Below are 18,847 nucleotides of genomic sequence, written 5' to 3' on the forward strand. Positions count from 1 at the left end.
TCAATGTCATTTGCCTTTTTTCATGTAGCTATTAATTTGCTTTTATTGTTACTCATCACTTAATAGTCTAACTAAGGGTGTTTTCATGGCCGACTCACCTGGTTTGAGCTGGTTTTGATGGTTCCTTGTGCCCTCACCTGGCTCCCTCTCCTGGATTCCTCTCAGAAACATCACAAGCCCGGCGAAACGAAGGAGGGGAGGAGGGGAGGACAGAGTAAAACTTTCACAATAATTCAGACCTCCCTGTTCACTCCCGTGTCGTTCTGGAGTGATGTTTAAACCCCCCACCATCCTGATCCCATTATATTCTCACCCGAGTTAAATCAGAAATAGACTATTTAAAATGTGATATTACAACTTGTTTTTTCAATGTTTTCAATGTTGTATGTCTTCTATTTAGCTATTAGTTGGTATAGTCTTTCCAAATCTCCTCTTAAAAGGACTATGTTTTCTTAATTTATGAAAAAGTTAAAGTGCCTCTTCTTCATCACAAGGAGACAAGGGCACAAGGGAGGAAGGAAAGCATCACTGAAGTACTGAAAGTTTACTTGCCTGCCCTTGCATAGGTAAATTGAGTATTCAAGAAAGTTCTTAAATAGGAGAAAGGCTTCCATAAATGTAGTGTACTTAAAATCCATGCATGATATACGTACGTTTTCAATTCCATTCAACTCAATTTTAGTTGTACAGCCATATATACTGCCACACAGATGATTTACTGAGTAACATAATGGTTTCTTGTGCCCAAAACTACTGTGTTCTCAAAATATGTACTGTCCACTAAACATACTGCAGATTGTCCAACATTTCCTCCATACTAATTTCCAACAGTATATAAGATGCCCACCCTTAATAACACACCCCCGCCTCTCCTCTATCATCTATTGGACTGTGATTGGACCTGAAGGTAGCTCCACCTCTTTCTTTCTGTGGGACCTCCTAAAAAGTAGGCGTTGGTTTCTTGGATCTAATATGGTTGCAGATTTTAAGGTGATAAAAAAAAAACTGGATTCCCTAGACTGGCCACCCCTGCTCTAGTATGCGGTCTACTTCTGTTCAGGTGTATTTTAACATGCAGTGCCCTCCATTTCATACATTGTGTGAATTTGGTGATTAAAATGCTTCTATGTCATGTCCAAAGTGCAGAAGGGTCATTTGTGAAATGGAGGGGATGTGGACCTGCATTCACAAATTTGTGCTTTTTAGGGATTATCCAAGCATGCGCTTGTACTGCGCATTTTAACAGCACAACATATGCCTCAATGGGACAATTTAAGTCTCTGCCCCCTCTCAAAGCTGATTGGCTACCAGCTTTGGTACAGGTGTCAGTGGGCTGTGGGAATCTACCTGAGCCCGAAGGTAACATCTCTGTCTCACCTCTGTGTCCTTATGGAGCTAGTTTTACTCCGGGTGTTTCTACGACAGAATAAAAAAAGAATTTTGAAATATGAAAACCGACATTAAGGATGACGATTGTTGGCTTTGCCTTTTTAGATTTCTTGTCTTTTTTAATTGTAGATTTTTACATTTAATATTGCCTGTTTGCATTAGAAGAAGCAAAGTGAGGTTATGAGCAATGACAGGTGCCCTTGCTGAAGGAAGTGCATTCAAATGTGTGTTTTTAACCCAGAGTCAGGGAAAATGTAACGCTCGTTTTTGTAACACAGTGACAGTAGAAAGAAGACAAAAGACCAACCAACCGTTTTTAAAGTCCCGTGTCATTCCGTGCTGTAATTGCAAACCCGCAGATAGCATCGTCAGTGTTTTTAGCCAACCGGCACATTCTGTCATCACAGTGAACAGTATTATAGTAATTAAGTATTTCAGTAAAATGCAGTTGTTACATTTCACATAGGTCTAGACAAACTGTTCTCCATTAAAACCAGAGGCACAACATTTGGGTTAACCACTTTTCTTAAAGTGTTTAGCTTTATAATTATATTGTTATCACTATTATTCTTGTCATTGTTATTGATAATGCATGTACAGCATTGTAATGGTACGTGAATAAAGTTTGTATGAATATCTAGGACTCTTTGTAGCCACAGTGTTATGTGAATTTGATTTGGTCATGATGTCTTCGTTTTTTGTGATTTATTTTCAATTCAATTTTTAAAAGATTTTGAATGATTGCTGCTGTTTGGGATTTTGAAAATAGACTTTAAACTTTAGAGAGTGTTGGTATTCTCCTCACTGATGTAATGGAGTTATGCATTTAAGAGTGCTAATGAAGAGAGTTCAGAATTCACTGAGCTATCCATTAAGAGTGGTACATAATGTGGAGTATCTATGGATCCAGTGTGCCCATGTGCTGCTCCATTGACTGCAGCTATGTGCCATGTACAGTGATCCCGGAAAAAAGAGCCCAGTGTCAATGATACAAAGCTCTGTGCTAATAGCTCCCATTGTGGAGAAGCTTTAGCCTGTTAAGCATGAGTTAGTTACAAGTCAGGACTATTTGCTCACATAAGTACACATATCACATTATGAAATATCAAGTGTTTATATTCAAGCTTATACAGTTTAAAGCTTTTCTTCCCCATCATGAAAAAAACTGGTTTAAGCAGGTGGTTTTAATGTTGCGGCTGTTCGGTGTATATTGTATAGAAAGGGATGCAATTCCTACAGGGATCACCCAATACGGATGCAAATACCCCCAAATTAGAGGGGACAGTCAGCACTTTAACCTCACATGTATCGTTTCATTTCAAATTCAATGTGCAGGACTACTGAGAAAACAAAACTGAAATTGTTGTCCACTTACATGCAGACTGCACTGCATATATTATTTTTGTACATAATTCATATATTTAACCAGTAACTCACAACACGCAGTGGTATATAGACCTAGGGGGCGTAGTTTGTGCATAAAATTACAATACATCACTTCCCGGAGTGAGTGCTTTCATGAAATGGTTACTAAACATAATATAGATATTATAGACACAATCTGAGTAAAACAGTTTTTATTAACGGCTTCATTCCAATAATAATTTACAAGCAAGTAGTCCCTGTATATTACAAGTAATGCCAGGCATAACTGGTTGCTATGCAACGTTAGTAAACTAACATTGTTCTGCCAAACCCGTTAGCTAGTTAGCTTGTAAGCTACCGTGAGTGAGCAAACAAGGGTGTCTTTTTGATGTTTATTTGTATCATTGTGTAAGCACTGAAAAACTGTCCAACATTAGTGGGACCACGTTGCGTTGGTCTACTCGTTTTATTTGTATAACGCTGCTCTGCTTTCTCCGATCCACAAAGTTTCCACGTTCAGTCACCCTAAAGCTCTCGCACTTCTGCCTGCTTACTGTACTATAATATAGTAACAAGATGCCGAGAAGCTGAAATGTTTACATTTTTGAAAACACAGCAGAGCCTGGCGGAGCCTATCCATGACAATGAATTTCAGTGTTCCACCTGTGTTCCAGATCGTTGATAGGGTTCTGATGTCTTTCTTTCCAGCAGCGTCTTCTAGGTGGCAGGCGGTGTCTAGGAGGCGGGCGGTGTCAACGGCCGCAGGGTTGAAAGGGTAGATGCCGCACTTCCTGAACCCTGCCACCACACACCTTAGTGCCAGGCACTGCCTGTACAGGTCTCTGAGCACCCTCGCAAAATTCGAGTTGGCAACGACAAACGAGCGGCGAAGCTGATGGAGACTGCTCGCGGCTTTCGCGAACTCCACTTTCAGCCGCGCGAAGAAGCCCCCGCCCAGCGGCTGCAGCACACAGGAGAGTTTGGCCGGGAGGCAGAGGAGCACCACGCCCTCCCCGATCGCGACGTCCGTCGTCTCCCTGTCGATGTGGCTGTCGTGGCCGTCGAACACCAGCAGCAGGGGCCGCTCCTTCACGGCGAACCGGAGGAAGTGCTTCCGGAACCACTTGCGGAACAGGGCGGTGTCCACGCGCCCGGACTCGCTGCGGGCGAACAGGGCGTAGTCCCCGCTCGGGTAGCTCTTGGGGTAGATGATCACCGGAGGGACGTCTTCCCCCGCCGCATTCAGACACGCCAGCACCGTGACGTGACCCCCGGGCTCCTGGCCGTGGGGTCCCTCCGTCTGGAAGCCCGACCCGTCGCAGTTGTAGATCTGCCGGGGTTTGGCCATCCAGTTGTCCTCCAGCGTGGCCTTCAGCATGCTGAAGTAGGGCCTTGCGTTCCCCCCGCCGGAGGACGCGGCTCCCCCTCAGACGATGAGGCTGCCCGTCCTCGTGGTGAGCTCCTCGCGGTGACGCTGGCGGAGGTTCCTCCACCAGATGGGGGAGAGTGGTTAACGTTCGGCTTCCTCTCCCTCCTGACGATGAGATGAAATAATCAATTCCCATATTCATCATCAACCCCCAATTTCCACTGCAGAGGGACTTCTTTGGTGCAACCCCCCCCCCATCATTTATTTTGCCCTAGGCGTACTCTTGGGGATCAGTTTCTCTGTAAAGCCCCTTTGTTAAAAGCACTATACAAATAAAAATATCTCCAGAATGATAAATGCAATGAGTTGTAAACCCCCCCCACCCCTTTTTACTGGAACCATCACATTATTACAGAAAACAAACTATACGGGATGTCCTGTACCTGATGGAGGTGCCAGAGGCTATGCATTGGGATTGTGAGTGCCCATGGCTTGCCAGGTTCTGGCAATAGCGGATCAGGGACAGCTTGTCTGAGTTAGACAGCAGGTACCCTGCAACTGCACCATGGGTCACCCTCCCATTCACCCGGTGCCCCAGCGTTGACCGTGGGACCTGGGATCGAGAACATGGGACGGAATGAACATTTTTTTTAAATGAATGTGTTGAACATGCAAAAATACAATTTAAAAAAAAATCAACAATCAAGGAAGTGCAGTTGTTTTCTACCTTGTGGAGCCTGGCTGCCTGCCTCACAGCCACGCCCTCCTTGCAGGCTTCCATTGCCTTCAGCATCATCTCCTCGGCCCACAAACCCCGTTTTTTTTTTTTTCTTCATCTGCAATAATGTATGGGACAACAAAAAAAAACTATAATAAAATAAAAACTAGCATCTTTCCTTTAGACATATTTATATGGGAAACATAGGAAAATATTAAACATTTTTAAGTTCAATTGATTTAGAGTCTTCAAAGCCCTGACACAGCACTGGAATTTCATCCAATGTCCTCCTGGATAACAGACAATCAGGAGAAAATGTATAAAACATTTCGTTTTGAGAAGTCATTAAACAGGAAGTGGAATCATACAGAAGCTTCTGCAGCAACAAACAACACTGTTTGTCCTTCCCACAGTCTAAGAATATAACGCGTAATATAAAGCGTTCAGTGTTCTCGTGCACTGTTTTGGAAAGGTGACAGTGACAAACGCGACCAGCCTGCGGTCTTTTCGTAGTGTTCTAGCAAGAAAATGTTCGCCAAACAGGTGGCTTTATGAAATGTTGACTACACAACACGAGTTCTATTTCTTTTTGAAGTTTTCACTTTAGCTAAACAACTATATTACGAGTAAGCAACGTATTTAGCTATGTAAGTAGCTGGTTATATAACTAAGATGATAGTCTACAAACGATGCAACTGCAACAGTTTGAGACAAATAAAGGTTTAGCTAAACACGCATGACTGAACAAGTAAAGATATAAAAGGAAGGTGTAGCTGCCTAAATTGCGCTCCAGACAAGCGATCACTAGAACTCTGTATACTATTGCGCATTATCCAAGATTATCCAAGCGAAGAATACATATCTAGTTATAAAACGATACGAGTTCGTTATCGATAGCAGCAAGCAAATTGGCTATTAGTTAGCTTGTCGAATTGACAAATATCCACCTGAGGCACAACACTTGCATTCGTATTGGTGGATATTTGTATATTTGTCGACCTAACTATGGCTAATTTGCTTGCGGAAAATCCTTACCAACTTTAGTTTAGGACTTCTGAGTACATTAAATCAAAGACAAAAGGAGGAGACATTTATTCACATCAACATCACATTATCCCTTAGAGCACATTCTTTTGTTCAGGTGCCCCATCTTACCAAACACTCCTACTGCTGTAGATTCGGTTCGCTGCATTTTAGCAAGCACGGTTAGCTATCAATCAACTTATTTCACCGTCAAAACATTAATATTGTAAACCATGCGTATTATTATTACAAAATGTACCGTTACATGTATGATGCTGAATTATTTTTGGACAGTTTATTACGTGTAGTCTTATGGGACTTACCTTTGAACGTTAACGTTCATTATGCTGAAAAATCAAAACAAACCCATCAGCGAGATAGCAAAAACATTAGGTGTGGCCAAATCAACTGTTCAGCAACACCAAAACACCCGGAAGACCACGGAAAACAGCTGTGGTGGATGACAGAAGAATTATTTCCCTGGTGAAGAAAAACCCCTTCACAACAGTTGGCCAGATCAAGAACACTCTCCATGAGGTAGGTGTATGTGTGTCAAAGTCAACAATCAAGAGAAGACTTCACCAGAGTGAATACAGAGGGTTCACCACAAGATGTAAACCATTGGTGAGCCTCAAAAACAGGAAGACCAGATTAGAGTTTGCCAAACAACATCTAAAAAAAAGCCTTTACAGTTCTGGAACAACATCCTATGGACAGATGAGACAAAGATCAACTTGTACCAGAATGATGGAAAGAGAAGAGTATGGAGAAGGAAAGGAACTGCTCATGATCCAAAACATACCACCTCATCAGTGAAGCATGGTGGTGGTAGTGTCATGGCGTGGGCATGTATGGCTGCCAATGGAACTGGTTCCCTTGTATTTATTGATGATGTGACTGCTGACAAAAGCAGCAGGATGAATTCTGAAGTGTTTTGGGCAATATTATCTGCTCATATTCATATTCAGCCAAATGCTTCAGAACTCATTGGACGACCCGAAGCATACTGCGAAAGCAACCAAAGAGTTTTTTAAGGCAAAGAAGTGGAATGTTATGCAATGGCCAAGTCAATCACCTGACCTGAATCCGATTGAACATGCATTTCACTTGCTGAAGACAAAACTGAAGGGAAAATGCCCCAAGAACAAACAGGAACTGAAGACAGGCCTGGCAGAGCATCACCAGGGATGAAACCCAGCGTCTGGTGATGTCTATGCGTTCCAGACCTCAGGCTGTAATTGCCTGCAAAGGATTTGCAACCAAGTATTAAAAAGTGAAAGTTTGATTTATGATTGTTAGTTTGTCCCATTACTTTTGGTCCCTTAAAAAGTGGGAGGCACATATACAAACTGTTGTAATTCCTACACCGTTCACCTGATTTGGATGTAAATACCCTCAAATTAAAGCTGAAAGTCTGCAGTTAAAGCACATCTTGTTCGTTTCATTTCAAATCCATTGTGGTGGTGTATAGAGCCAAAAAGATGAGAATTGTGTCAATGTCCCAATATTTATGTAGATAAGCTCCTCCCTCTGCAAATGTTTTCCCCTCCATTTATAGATAAGCTCCTCCCTCGGCAAATGTTTTCCCCTCCATTTATAGATAAGCTCCTCCCTCGGCAAATGTTTTCCCCTCCATTTATAGATAAGCTCCTCCCTCGCCACTCGTCATTGCTTCTCCCTGAGAGGTGCCCTGGCTGTATGGACCCAACACCGCCAACACCACTGAACTGTTACATTACATTAATGGCATTTTGCTGACACTCTCATCCAGAGCGATGTAGAGTTGATTAGACTAAGCAGGAGACAATCCTCCCCTGGAAAAATGCAGGGTTAAGGGCCTTGCTCAATGACCCAACGGCTGTGCGGATCTTATTGTGGTTACACCAGGGATCAAACCACTGACCTTGTGTGTCCCACTCATACCTTAACCACTACGCTACAGGCCGCCCAACTGTTCAATGCTCCAAATCAGGGACAGTGTGTTATAATTCTCCACATCACTCCAAAGTCACCTCCTTGCTGTGAGGCAGCAATGCTACCCACTGCACCATCTGTGCCCTCAGTGAACCCTTGCATGACCAGAGATGGTCTTCTTCATGCCACTTTTGTAATGTGTGGTTATTTGCGCTACTTTCACCTTCCTGTCAGCTTTGACTTGTGTGGCCCTTCTCCAATGACATCTCTCATTAACAAGGCAGAACTGTGCACCATTCTTTCAGCAGTTTCTGAGATACTCAAACCACCCTCTCTGCCACCAACAATTCCACTGCCAAAGACAAAGATACATTTTTTCCCCCATTCTGGTGGTTGATCCTGACCCGTTGTGGTTTTTAAAGCTTTTCTTTCATGATATGTAATTATTTGGACATGAACTGTAATTAAGTATGTGTTCAGACACAAAGAAACATGTATGTAGATCACTGAAATGTTTCATATTAAGTGAGTTAATTTGTTTTCCAATATTGACGTTCAGTGTTCACATTGAAAAACAATTCCCACTGTAACAGCTTTAATGATAGGCTAATAAATATGTCAGTCGGAAATGGCTGGTTGAATAAATGAATCCATGCATGTTCACATACTTAAATAATGGTAGCTGCCGTGCTTTTTTACAGTCATGTTGGTTTTATGTACAAACATATTTATGAATTCGTTTCCTCAGAGTGCTTGCATTTTGGACATGGCTCACTCGCTGCGCACGCAGCTCACGTGCTCGTAAACTGCAGTATCTCTTTACACCACTAGATGGCAAAAACAACCAGTAAAATGTTGAACAATGCCTGCTAAGTTGTTGTGCTTTTTACTATTGATAACCCAGGTACTACACCATGAAAGCCAAAGAGCTTGCGGACAGATAGATCAGTGTTTCATATCTTGCACTTATTTTTTGTGTCAGGTTGTGAAATTATTTATTTCATTTATACAGCTGTATGTTTAATACCGTGTAAACTGAGAAACACTGTCATTAATGATTGTCATTTAAAAGGAATAAAAGGAAATTGTAGGACACACAACTGGTCATCCCAAGTGTCATTTTGCTTTAATAAGCAACATTTAAAAAAAAATTTCACAGGAATAACTCAATAATACAGCCGAGACAAAAATCTATAATACAGCTGAGACTGCAGCCACTTCATTCATTCATTCATTCATTATCCTAACCTAACCTGCTTATCCTGAACAGGGTCGCAGGGGGGCTGGAGCCTATCCCAGCATACATTGGGTGAAAGGCAGGAATACACCCTGGACAGGTCGCCAGTCCATCGCAGGGCACACCATCCACTCACACACTGATACCTATGGGCAATTTAGACTCTCCAATCAGCCTACCTGCATGTCTTTGGACTGTAGGAGGAAACCGACAAAGACACAGGGAGAACCCGGAGGAAACTCCACACAGAGAGGCCCCGGCCGACGGGGATTCGAACCCAGGACCTCCTTGCTGTGAGGCGGCAGTTCTACCCATTGCACCATCCATGCCACCTGCAGCCACTTAAAATAACAAATATAAAAAGGAGCTTCTGACATTGCTCAGCACCACTATCTACTGCTGGTGTGATAATGTGAAACTGTGGGCGAGAAAATGACCCCACACATTCCTGCAGGTTCCTGCGACTGTGCACTCCGACCCTTGACCTCTGCACTCTGCCTTGTGGTTTCCTCCAATTGTGCATCCCGAAACGTGTGACCTGGCCTCTCTGCCGAGATCCCATCGTCAGCACCATCCAACGAGCGGAAAACATCTCTTCTGAGGTGAGAGTGGAGAGGATGTCAGTGCCAAAGACTGTCAGACTGACAAAGTGTCCTGACGGACACTCTAGAAACAAGGGCCCTGTCCCTGCTGCTGAGTATAGCGGTGTACAGGATGAGAACGCTGTTGTTTTGTCTGAATAGTCATGTCGATCACACAAGATGTCTTTACAGATATTTTCATTTGCTCTTCAAATAGAAAACACATTGAGCATGTAAATTCTTATAGGCATCTAGGTTTATGGATTGATGGAGATCTGTGTTTAGTACAGAGTAATAATAGTAATAGTAGTTTCTGGGATATGTTCAGAAGCATACCTTTCAGGTAGTAAAGAACCATTTTAGTCCCATATAATGAGCAGGTTTGTTTTAAAAATAAGAGGCATAACCCAACGGCTTTAATAACACGTAAACATGGCTGAGTAAGGGCGTCACATCTTACAACAAGTCCACAGTACGGTTAGAAAATAGAATAGACTATATTTTTTAGCATTTTATTCAGTCAGACAGTACTTTGACAACAACCTATACGCATATATTCAGCACTGCCCTGTGTGGAACAACCTATACCCACATATTCACCACTGCTGGGCGTAGGCCAACCTATACCCGTATATTCAGCACCGCCCAGAGAACTGCTGACTGGCCTATTAAAGACTTCATTGGCATCAATCATTAGACCAGGACAATCAGGAAAGGTAGAGGGTAAATAACGCTAAAGGATAAAGATATCCAAACAGAAGCCATCATGAAATGAAATAAAGATATAAAAACACATTAAAAAAATATGGTAAAAATGGTATATCTTTTCTGTGTTTTTGCCACGAATTTCAGCAGTCAAAAAAACTGGTACTTTTTCAAAATTGATTGATTGAATTATTGAACTGGATAGTGCTATAAGAAATACATCAGTAAGTCTAATATATGTACAGTTTCTTGGTCATTTCACAAAACCACATACATTTTGCAACAGTATAAGCAAAGGCAGGGATTTGACCCAGTGACTGGAATGCGCTCGCGGTTTATTTGGAATTGAAAATAAAACGTTGTATCAAATGGCCAGGGGACAGGAAATGGGAAGTTCTTTTAATACAATCTGGAAATTCTGCTCACATACTCCCACACTCACATACTTGCATACATACGGTACATACTCACATATTTCTCTACATACTCACATACATACTTCCACACTCAAATAGTCCTATACTCACATACTCCTACACTCCCCTATTCACAGTCACAGTCCTAAAATCCCGTTCTGAAATACTCCTGTCCATATTCCCACTGAAATACTCACACTCAAAAACACACACTCACCTACTCCTATACTCTAACATTCACATAGTCCTATACTCCTATTCACATACTCCTATACATAATCCCACACTCCTGTACATACCCCTACACTCCCACACTCCTGTACATACCCCTACACTCCCATACTCCTATACATACTCCCACACTCACATACTCCTATACTCCTATACATACTCCCACACTCACATACTTGCATGCATACTCCCACACTCACATACTTGCATGCATACTCCCACACTCACATACTCCTGTACATCCTCCCACACTCGCATACTCCCACACATGCTGGTATACTCACACTCAGGAATCAGACTGGCATAAGAAGTGCTATTTGTTTTATGCTTCACAAAAGAAAAAGAAAAGAGCTGGCTGATGCTCTCCTCCACCTTCTCTGTCCTGCTCCAGTAGCTCCTCAATGTGAGAGCGACATTCCTGCTGGTGTTAGGGGCCGGGGGGGGCAGGGGGGCAGATGTTTTCGGGCTGACGGGGAAGATATTTTTCCTTCCTGGAGTGCTGGAGTTGGCCCGGTGCCACTGGACAGCTTACTTTGTCCCAGAGGCCCAAAGAAAACAACCGGGGGCCCTGCAGCACCAGCAAACCAGGCTGTAGCACACCCAGCACAAGGCCTTTTCTGGAAGGGAGGGCCTGGGGATGGGGGGGGGTGGATAGGGGAGGGCCTGGGGGGCGAGGGATTGGATAGGGGGGAGGGGTCAGGCGGACTGTGGCGTACGACTGAAACGTTTCTCAGTTTCCTCGGCAAACGGAGAGTGGTCACAGCGGCTCCTCCCCCCCCCCGGGGCGGCGGCCCTCCTAGGAGGGCACGTCCGAGTGGCTGGTGCTGCTGTCACTCAGCTTGCGCACCTTGCCCGGCCTGCCCCCGGCCTCCCCTCCGGTCCCGCCCCGCAAGCCTGCGGGGTCCTGGGCTGGCGGGAGGCGTTCCAGCACGGCGTTCACCAGGTGGCCGCGGAAGCCCTTGCTGAGGAAGTTGTAGAGGATGGGGTTGGCCACGCAGTGGGCCAGCGACACCGCCTGCACCACGCTGAAGGAGAAGTACAGCACCTCCACCGCGTTGCAGCTGAGCAGCCGCGGGTCCAGGTCGTCCACCATCATCAGGAACAGCACCAGGTGGTAGGGCAGCCAGCAGGCCAGGAACACGGCCGAGTACAGGTGCAGCAGCCACACCTGGCCGGTGCCGCCCCGCACGTCGGGCGCGGACTGGGCGGCGCGCGCCATCAGCACGTTACAGGTGATGATGACGCCCGCCGGGCCCAGGAACTGGAAGAGCAGGCACAGGAAGGTGAGGGAGGTGAACCACTCCATGTGGCTGTAGGACGGCATCAAGTAGCAGCCCGGCTCGTTCCACTCCAGGAGGTCCACGTGGACGTTCTCCAGCAGGGCCAGGAACAGGGCGAAGACCCAGAGCCCGCCGCAGACCAGCGCCCTCCGCCGCTTCTCGCCCTGGTCCCCGGCCGGCGCGGGCGGCCGCGTCAGCGCCCAGTAGCGCTCCAGCGTCAGCCAGGCCAGGAAGATGGAGCTGCTGTAGAAGTTGACCAGGTAGACCAGGTGCGTGACCTTGCACAGGAAGCGGCCCCAGAGCCACACCTTGTCCATCATCACCTCCAGCATGAAGAAGGGCATGACCAGCACCACCATGCTGTCGGAGACGGTGACGTTGAGCACGCAGAAGAGCACGGGGCTGGCGGACCGCCGCCTCCTCCAGTTGACCCAGAGCACCAGGCTGTTCTCCGCCAGGCCCACCATGAAGAGCAGCAGGTAGAGCATGAACAGGGCGATGCGACGCGTGTCTCGGTCCAGGTGCAGGGTGCACTCCAGGATGAACCACGGCGTGTCGTTAGAGTACAGGCTGCCGTTCGAACTGTCCATGGTCTGGGGGGAGAGAGGGGGAGAGAACGTGAGGGCCAGGAAGCCCTGTACACACACCCCACCCGAATACGCTCTTTACTTAGACCAGGGCGGTCCAACCTTGGAGGCAGAAACACTGGGGATTTTCATTACCAGGCTTGATATGGTGTTAGGCAGGCTGCTATTTAACTTTCAGGCAAACTGAGCAGTAGGTACACTTTAGTGATATGAAATGGCCTGTTCTCACAATTATGTTATGTCAGGTTATTTTGTTTTTGCTTTAGCCCAATGCTACGACACCTCATCCAACTAATTTGCTAACAAACCCAGGTTCAAATGATACTTGTTGATTTCAATACTTTTCTGCATTTGACTAAGCTTACCTGGTGTATTGGAACAAATTATTATCTGAAAAGTGTAAGCCCTGCCCATCTGCTCCTCCTTGCACAGAAACATATTTGAATCCAAAACAAATGCTATTTGAACCCAGGTTTGTTAGCTAATCATGTTCCTCAATCAAGACCTTGATAAGTAGGTGTCTTAGCACTGGGACAAAACAAAACCGCACCCACACTGACCCTTTTCATTGAGATGAGTTTAGGCACCCCTTATTTAGACTCTCAGATGAAATCAACCTTTTCCTCTTCCCTAATCCGTAAAACGCTGGTAGTTAAAGGTACAATAGGTAATTTCGGACTCCGAACAGTTAAAAGAGGCATTGCAGCAGGAAACACCCTGAAACCACAAAAGTTAAGTTTTTTCGTAGTATTCTACTATGAATTCTAGTATTCTAGAAAATGCTCGTCGAACAGGTCGAAAATTTTTTTTTCCTTTTTTCTCCCAATTTGGTAGCCAATTGTACCCCGTCTAATTCAATTAGAGCTAGTATTAGATACACCGCCCACACCCCGTCCCTCGGCGGCCCTACGAGAGCGACACGCCTTCTTCAAGCCGTCTCGCCACATGCTGGTAACCATGATTCCGAGGTGCCCGAGGTGCCCGAGGTGCTTTTTGTGCAGCGATCTACTAACCCTGCCAAGTCCCTCCCCCGGAGCAGCAAGCCAATTATGCTGCTCCACTTGAGCTGACCAAACTTGGCTTTTGGCAGGACCGAGAATCGAACCCCGGTCCCCGGTGTGCAACTGCAGCGAACTGCAACCGCAAGTCTGCGCCATCTTAGCCTGTTGCACCACCACGGCTCCCTCAAACAGGTGACTTTGTGAAATGTTGACAAATGTAGTCTTTTTGATGTTTTCACTTTAGCTAACCAACTATATTATGAGTAAGCAACTTATTTGGCTATGGAACTAGCTGGATATATAACTAAGATATGATATTGTACCACAACTGCAACTTATAGTTTTAAACAAATAAAGGTTTAGCTAAACACGCATGATTCAACACGTAAAGAGACCAAAGGAATGTGTAGCTGCCCAAATTGCACTCCAGACATGTTATCACTGAATACTATTGCTTATGATCCAAGTGAAGAATACATATCTAGTTATAAAACGATACCAGTTCATTATCTGTAGCAACAAGCAAATGAGCTATTAGTTAGCTAGCCAAATTTACAAATATCCAGTGATAGCCTATCTGGAGTGCAATTTGGGCAGCTACACAATACCAGAGTAACCCCCCATGCCATTGCCTGTGAACCATTTTTCAACCATCCATCCATCCATCCATCCATTATTTGAACCCGCTTATCCTGAACAGGGTCGCAGGGCGGCTGGAGCCTATCCCAGCATACATTGGGCGAAAGGCAGGAATACACCCTGGACAGGTCGCCAGTCCATCGCAGGGCACACACACCATTCACTCACACACTCATACCTACGGGCAATTTAGACTCTCCAATCGGCCTAACCTGCATGTCTTTGGACAGTGGGAGGAAACCCATGCGAACACGGGGAGAACATGCAAACTGCACAGAGAGGCCTCGGCCCATGAGCATGAAATATTGAACAGCTGTGCAATGTTTTGGCACAGGGTGACGGCCGTCAACTGTATATTTTGAAACCAGAATTTAAAGACTATAAACACAGGCAGAGGGCGAGTCAACATGTCAGTGAGCCTATTTCAACGATAGGAAGCGATTTATAATGTTCTTGGAACAATGTTTTAACAAAAATATTACCTATTGTCCCTTTAAATAAGAGCTTTAACACCACTTGTCCAGGAGAGTCCCTCTGAGGTGAAAACCTGACCAAGAGTGCAACACGCCCTAAAGTAGGACAGGGTGCTGTCCAATAGAAAACATCATCATAGGCTCTGAAACAATACAGCTTTGAAGAAGGCTGATTGTTTTTTTGCAGATACATGTATTGCATTAAATAAAAATAGGAATGTCTTATACTGTAGATCGATGGTTCTGCTGCCTGTTGTGTGTCACATGTTCATCTCTTTTATTAAGCTGGGAGTGGTCACTTTATGGGGTTTTAAAATTTTGTGAACCCCTGGTTTATATCATTATGATATGTGGTGTGTTTTGTCTCCATCTTTGCTTGGCTCCTCATCCACTCCCATTCATTTTTGAGTCCTTGTGGCAATAAATAGTTTTAAAACACATAATATGAAGGATAATAGATCAATTACTACTCGACTAAACAAGTTGTAATGTCAAATGGTCTGTGTTTTTTAGTTTATATGCAGTATTCAGGTTTAGGTTACAAATGGAACAATTTTTCTTTTTTTAAGGCAATAAAAATTATTCTTTTTTTAAAGAGACTATTTGACATTAGTAGGCCTACTCCGCTTTATCAATCTGTTATCCATAGTTAGCATGGAGACCTCAAATGGGAGTGAATTAGAAGCCAGACAAATGGGAGATGTGGCGATACCTTTAACAGTAAGCAGTGACAGCTTATTATGCTACTATTCACTAAGCAAATAAAATGGAGTAAGACACTGGCCACTAACACTTTAAAATCTAACCACCACTAGTCAATGACACTTTAAAATCTAACTGCCACTGGTCACTGTCACTGCAAAATCTAACCGTCACTGATCACTGACACGTTGGTATTAGGTTCTATCTGTTGTCCATTATTATCCAATCCCAATTTCCCATATTCACCTGGCTGGTCAATCCAGTGCCTCCTCTGTACAAATCTAATTTAAACAGTCTTCAGTGATGGTTTGAAATTCTCAAATTCACCACATACCCAGAGAAATCTTTAATTAGAAAATGGTAGACATGCAACATTCCCAACCACAGCTGCCCCTATCCCAACGCAACATTCCCAAGTCTGTAGATTTAAGAGGTAGCTGAGAGGGGTTGGGAGGGGGGGTCCATACCTTGTCCTGGGTTCTTGATAGCAGGTGAGACAGAGGAGGTGTCAGAGAGCAGTGCTCCAGCTGTGGCTCTCCTGAAAGAAGTGGGCTCGTCCTTGGAGCAGGCACACATTAATCCATTTCCTCTTTCCCTCCCTCCCTCCCTCCCTCTCTCTCACACTCTTTTTACCATCTCTCCCCCCTACATCCTCATGCAGCCAGGACATCCTCAGAGGATGGGGGAGGTGTACAGGAAGGGCTCTGGATGAAACCTTAAAATCAGGGGAGCCCACGTGTGTGTAGGTGGGACTGTAAAGGCTAATGCTGAGAGTGAAAAACACCGTGGACAACCAGCAGTGTTTAGAAAACCAATGCAGTGGACAAAGCATGTCTGCAGAGTGTGGTGTGGGGGTCTTCGTGTACGCTGAGCTGCTCTGCATTCCATTCACTGTTTTTGGAGTCCTTTGTGTGTCACGCGTTTCACTGGAAGTGAATGTAGCTCTGAGAAATCAGCAACACAATGACCTGGGCTTTTGAGATGCTGAAAGAATCACATGAAAAATCATGCCAACACCTCTGCCTGGGGCAGGTACCAACACAAGCACAGACAAACGCAAACGAACAAAAACACACACAAGCACAGACAAACGCAAACGAACAAAAACACACACAAGCACAGACAAACGCAAACGAACAAAAACACACACAAGCACAAACGCAAATGAACAAAAACGCATACAAGCACAAACGCAAATGAACAAAAACACATACAAGCACACACTTGAACAGATGGACAGAAACAAATGATCAAGAATGCACAGAAACACACACATGCGCGTACACACACAGAAAAATGCAATGGAACACACAAAGGAACAAAAATGCACACATGCACACACACACACACAGACACACACACAAGCTCACACACAGACACACACACATGCACACACACAGACACACACACAGACACACACACAGACACACACACGAGCTCACACACGTACGCGTTTTTCCACTGCATTTCCAAAACCGAAATAACACATTGGGTAACATTAAATCTGCAGGATTGAAGTACAAGAGGAAATTGCTTGGTGGCTGACTTACGGGGGCGTGGGCCCTGTCCGCTCGGCCTGCTATTCCTGGTTTCATATGACGGTTGTGGTCAGAGTACTCTACGGATGATTTCCAAGAATAATGACACCATAGCAACCATTTATGCTGGTGTAATATACATTACATTACTGGCATTTGGCAGACGCTCTTATCCAGAGCGATGTACAGTTGATTAGACTAAGCAGGAGACAATCCTCCCCTGGAGCAGGATCTTGTGGCTACACCGGGATTAGAACCACCGACACTTGCGTGTCCCAGTCTTTTACCTTAACCACTACGCTACAGGCCGCCAATGAAGGACACCTTCACCTCAATAGGTGTGGCCTCGGTACTATGTGTATAAAAACTTTGGGTGCTTCCGATAAGCTCAGTGTCTTAACCATTCCAGTATTGACCATCGCAGTGAGTGTGCTGTACACTCATCCAGTGTAACTCCTGGTGCCCACTCAGTCTTTCGATAAAGGGAGTAATTATTTGCCCTACAAGAAAAACAAACACACTCACACACATGCATGCACATGCATACACAAACACACATAGTGTACATGCACACACACTCGCACAAATACACACACATACATGCGCACACGTACAAGCAGACACTCACACAAACACATATACACACATTTGCACACAGTGGGACAATGACAGGAAACCATCTTGTCAAAGAAGAGCAGGGGAATCACAGGGAGGGATACAGGAAATGTAGGAACATAAAACCTGAGTGAGAAAAACCCTGGTTGGTTCCTTACATGGCAAGGGTTAAGGGCCTTGCTCAAGGGCACAACGGCTGTGCGGATCTTATTGTGGCTACACTGGGATTCGAACCACCGACCTTGTCTGTCCCAGTCATTTACCTTAACCACTACGCTACAGGCCGCCCCCTAAAGATAAAGGCGCGATATAAATTCCAAGCATTTGCCATTTAAAAACCCATCCCCCTGTCACTTTGCAGTATTCACTGCCATGTCAATCCTCTATCCCACAGCAACATTCGCAACCATTTGCATAAGGGAGATATCAAAATAATGTAAACAATTTTCGGCACCTTTCAAAACTGTGCTGTCTGGACAACATCCTAAACTTTTTTGATAAATAATTAAAGTAATTTATTTTTAGGTACTCAGTGCTGAACCTATGCCGATCTGGCTTCAGTGCCAAGCATAACACATCACAGCTGCTACTTTGTTTGATATAGTGTCTGCGATCGTCAGGAGAAAATAATGTGCTGCTCTTTCCATTGATTTGTCAAAGGCATTTGACACAGTTGATCATTTGCTGCTGTGACAACGATTATATAATATTGGTTCTGATTATGAAGCTTGTGGATGCTTTCAGAACTTCAACTGTCCTCTAGGGTCCTCTTCACACTTGTTCCTGTGTTCAATCTGCACTTCATTGTACATTGCTCTGGATAAGAGCGTCTGCTAAATGCCTTGTAATGTAATGTGATGTACATATCTAAGAGGCATCAGTGTGTAAAAGTAGGGAACGGTAACATTTCTCCACTGTCAATGGAAACATTAGAGAGTTACACAATATAAATATCTTGGCCAGATAAAAATCATTTAAATATCGTCTTCATAATCTTGCGATCAAAAGGATAGGCTTCCTGAACAGAAATAGAGTTAGCTTCCCTCTGTTTTGCAGAAAAAGGA

At 44.6% G+C, this 18,847-nt stretch overlaps 1 protein-coding gene across 1 annotated transcript; it reads right to left on the minus strand.

Annotated features, from left to right (window-relative positions):
- Window positions 1–11,605: 11,605 nt before the first annotated feature.
- gpr182 (G protein-coupled receptor 182) lies at window positions 11,606–16,230 on the minus strand. The gene is made up of 2 exons (XM_061258191.1): window positions 16,098–16,230; window positions 11,606–12,821 (listed from the first exon to the last, which is right to left on the minus strand). Exon 2 carries the CDS (start codon window positions 12,816–12,818, stop codon window positions 11,745–11,747), a length of 1,074 nt encoding a protein of 357 aa, XP_061114175.1. The 5' UTR covers window positions 12,819–12,821; window positions 16,098–16,230; the 3' UTR covers window positions 11,606–11,744.
- Between the last annotated feature and the right edge of the window lie 2,617 nt (window positions 16,231–18,847).

Source organism: Conger conger, chromosome 10 (assembly GCF_963514075.1).
Source record: "Conger conger chromosome 10, fConCon1.1, whole genome shotgun sequence".
In the NCBI taxonomy this organism is placed as follows: Eukaryota; Metazoa; Chordata; class Actinopteri; order Anguilliformes; family Congridae; genus Conger; species Conger conger.

Bases quoted from the DNA above. Each gene is read 5' to 3' on its own strand.
- gpr182 (XM_061258191.1), bottom strand. From the start codon at position 12,818: ATGGACAGTTCGAACGGCAGCCTGTACTCTAACGACACGCCGTGGTTC.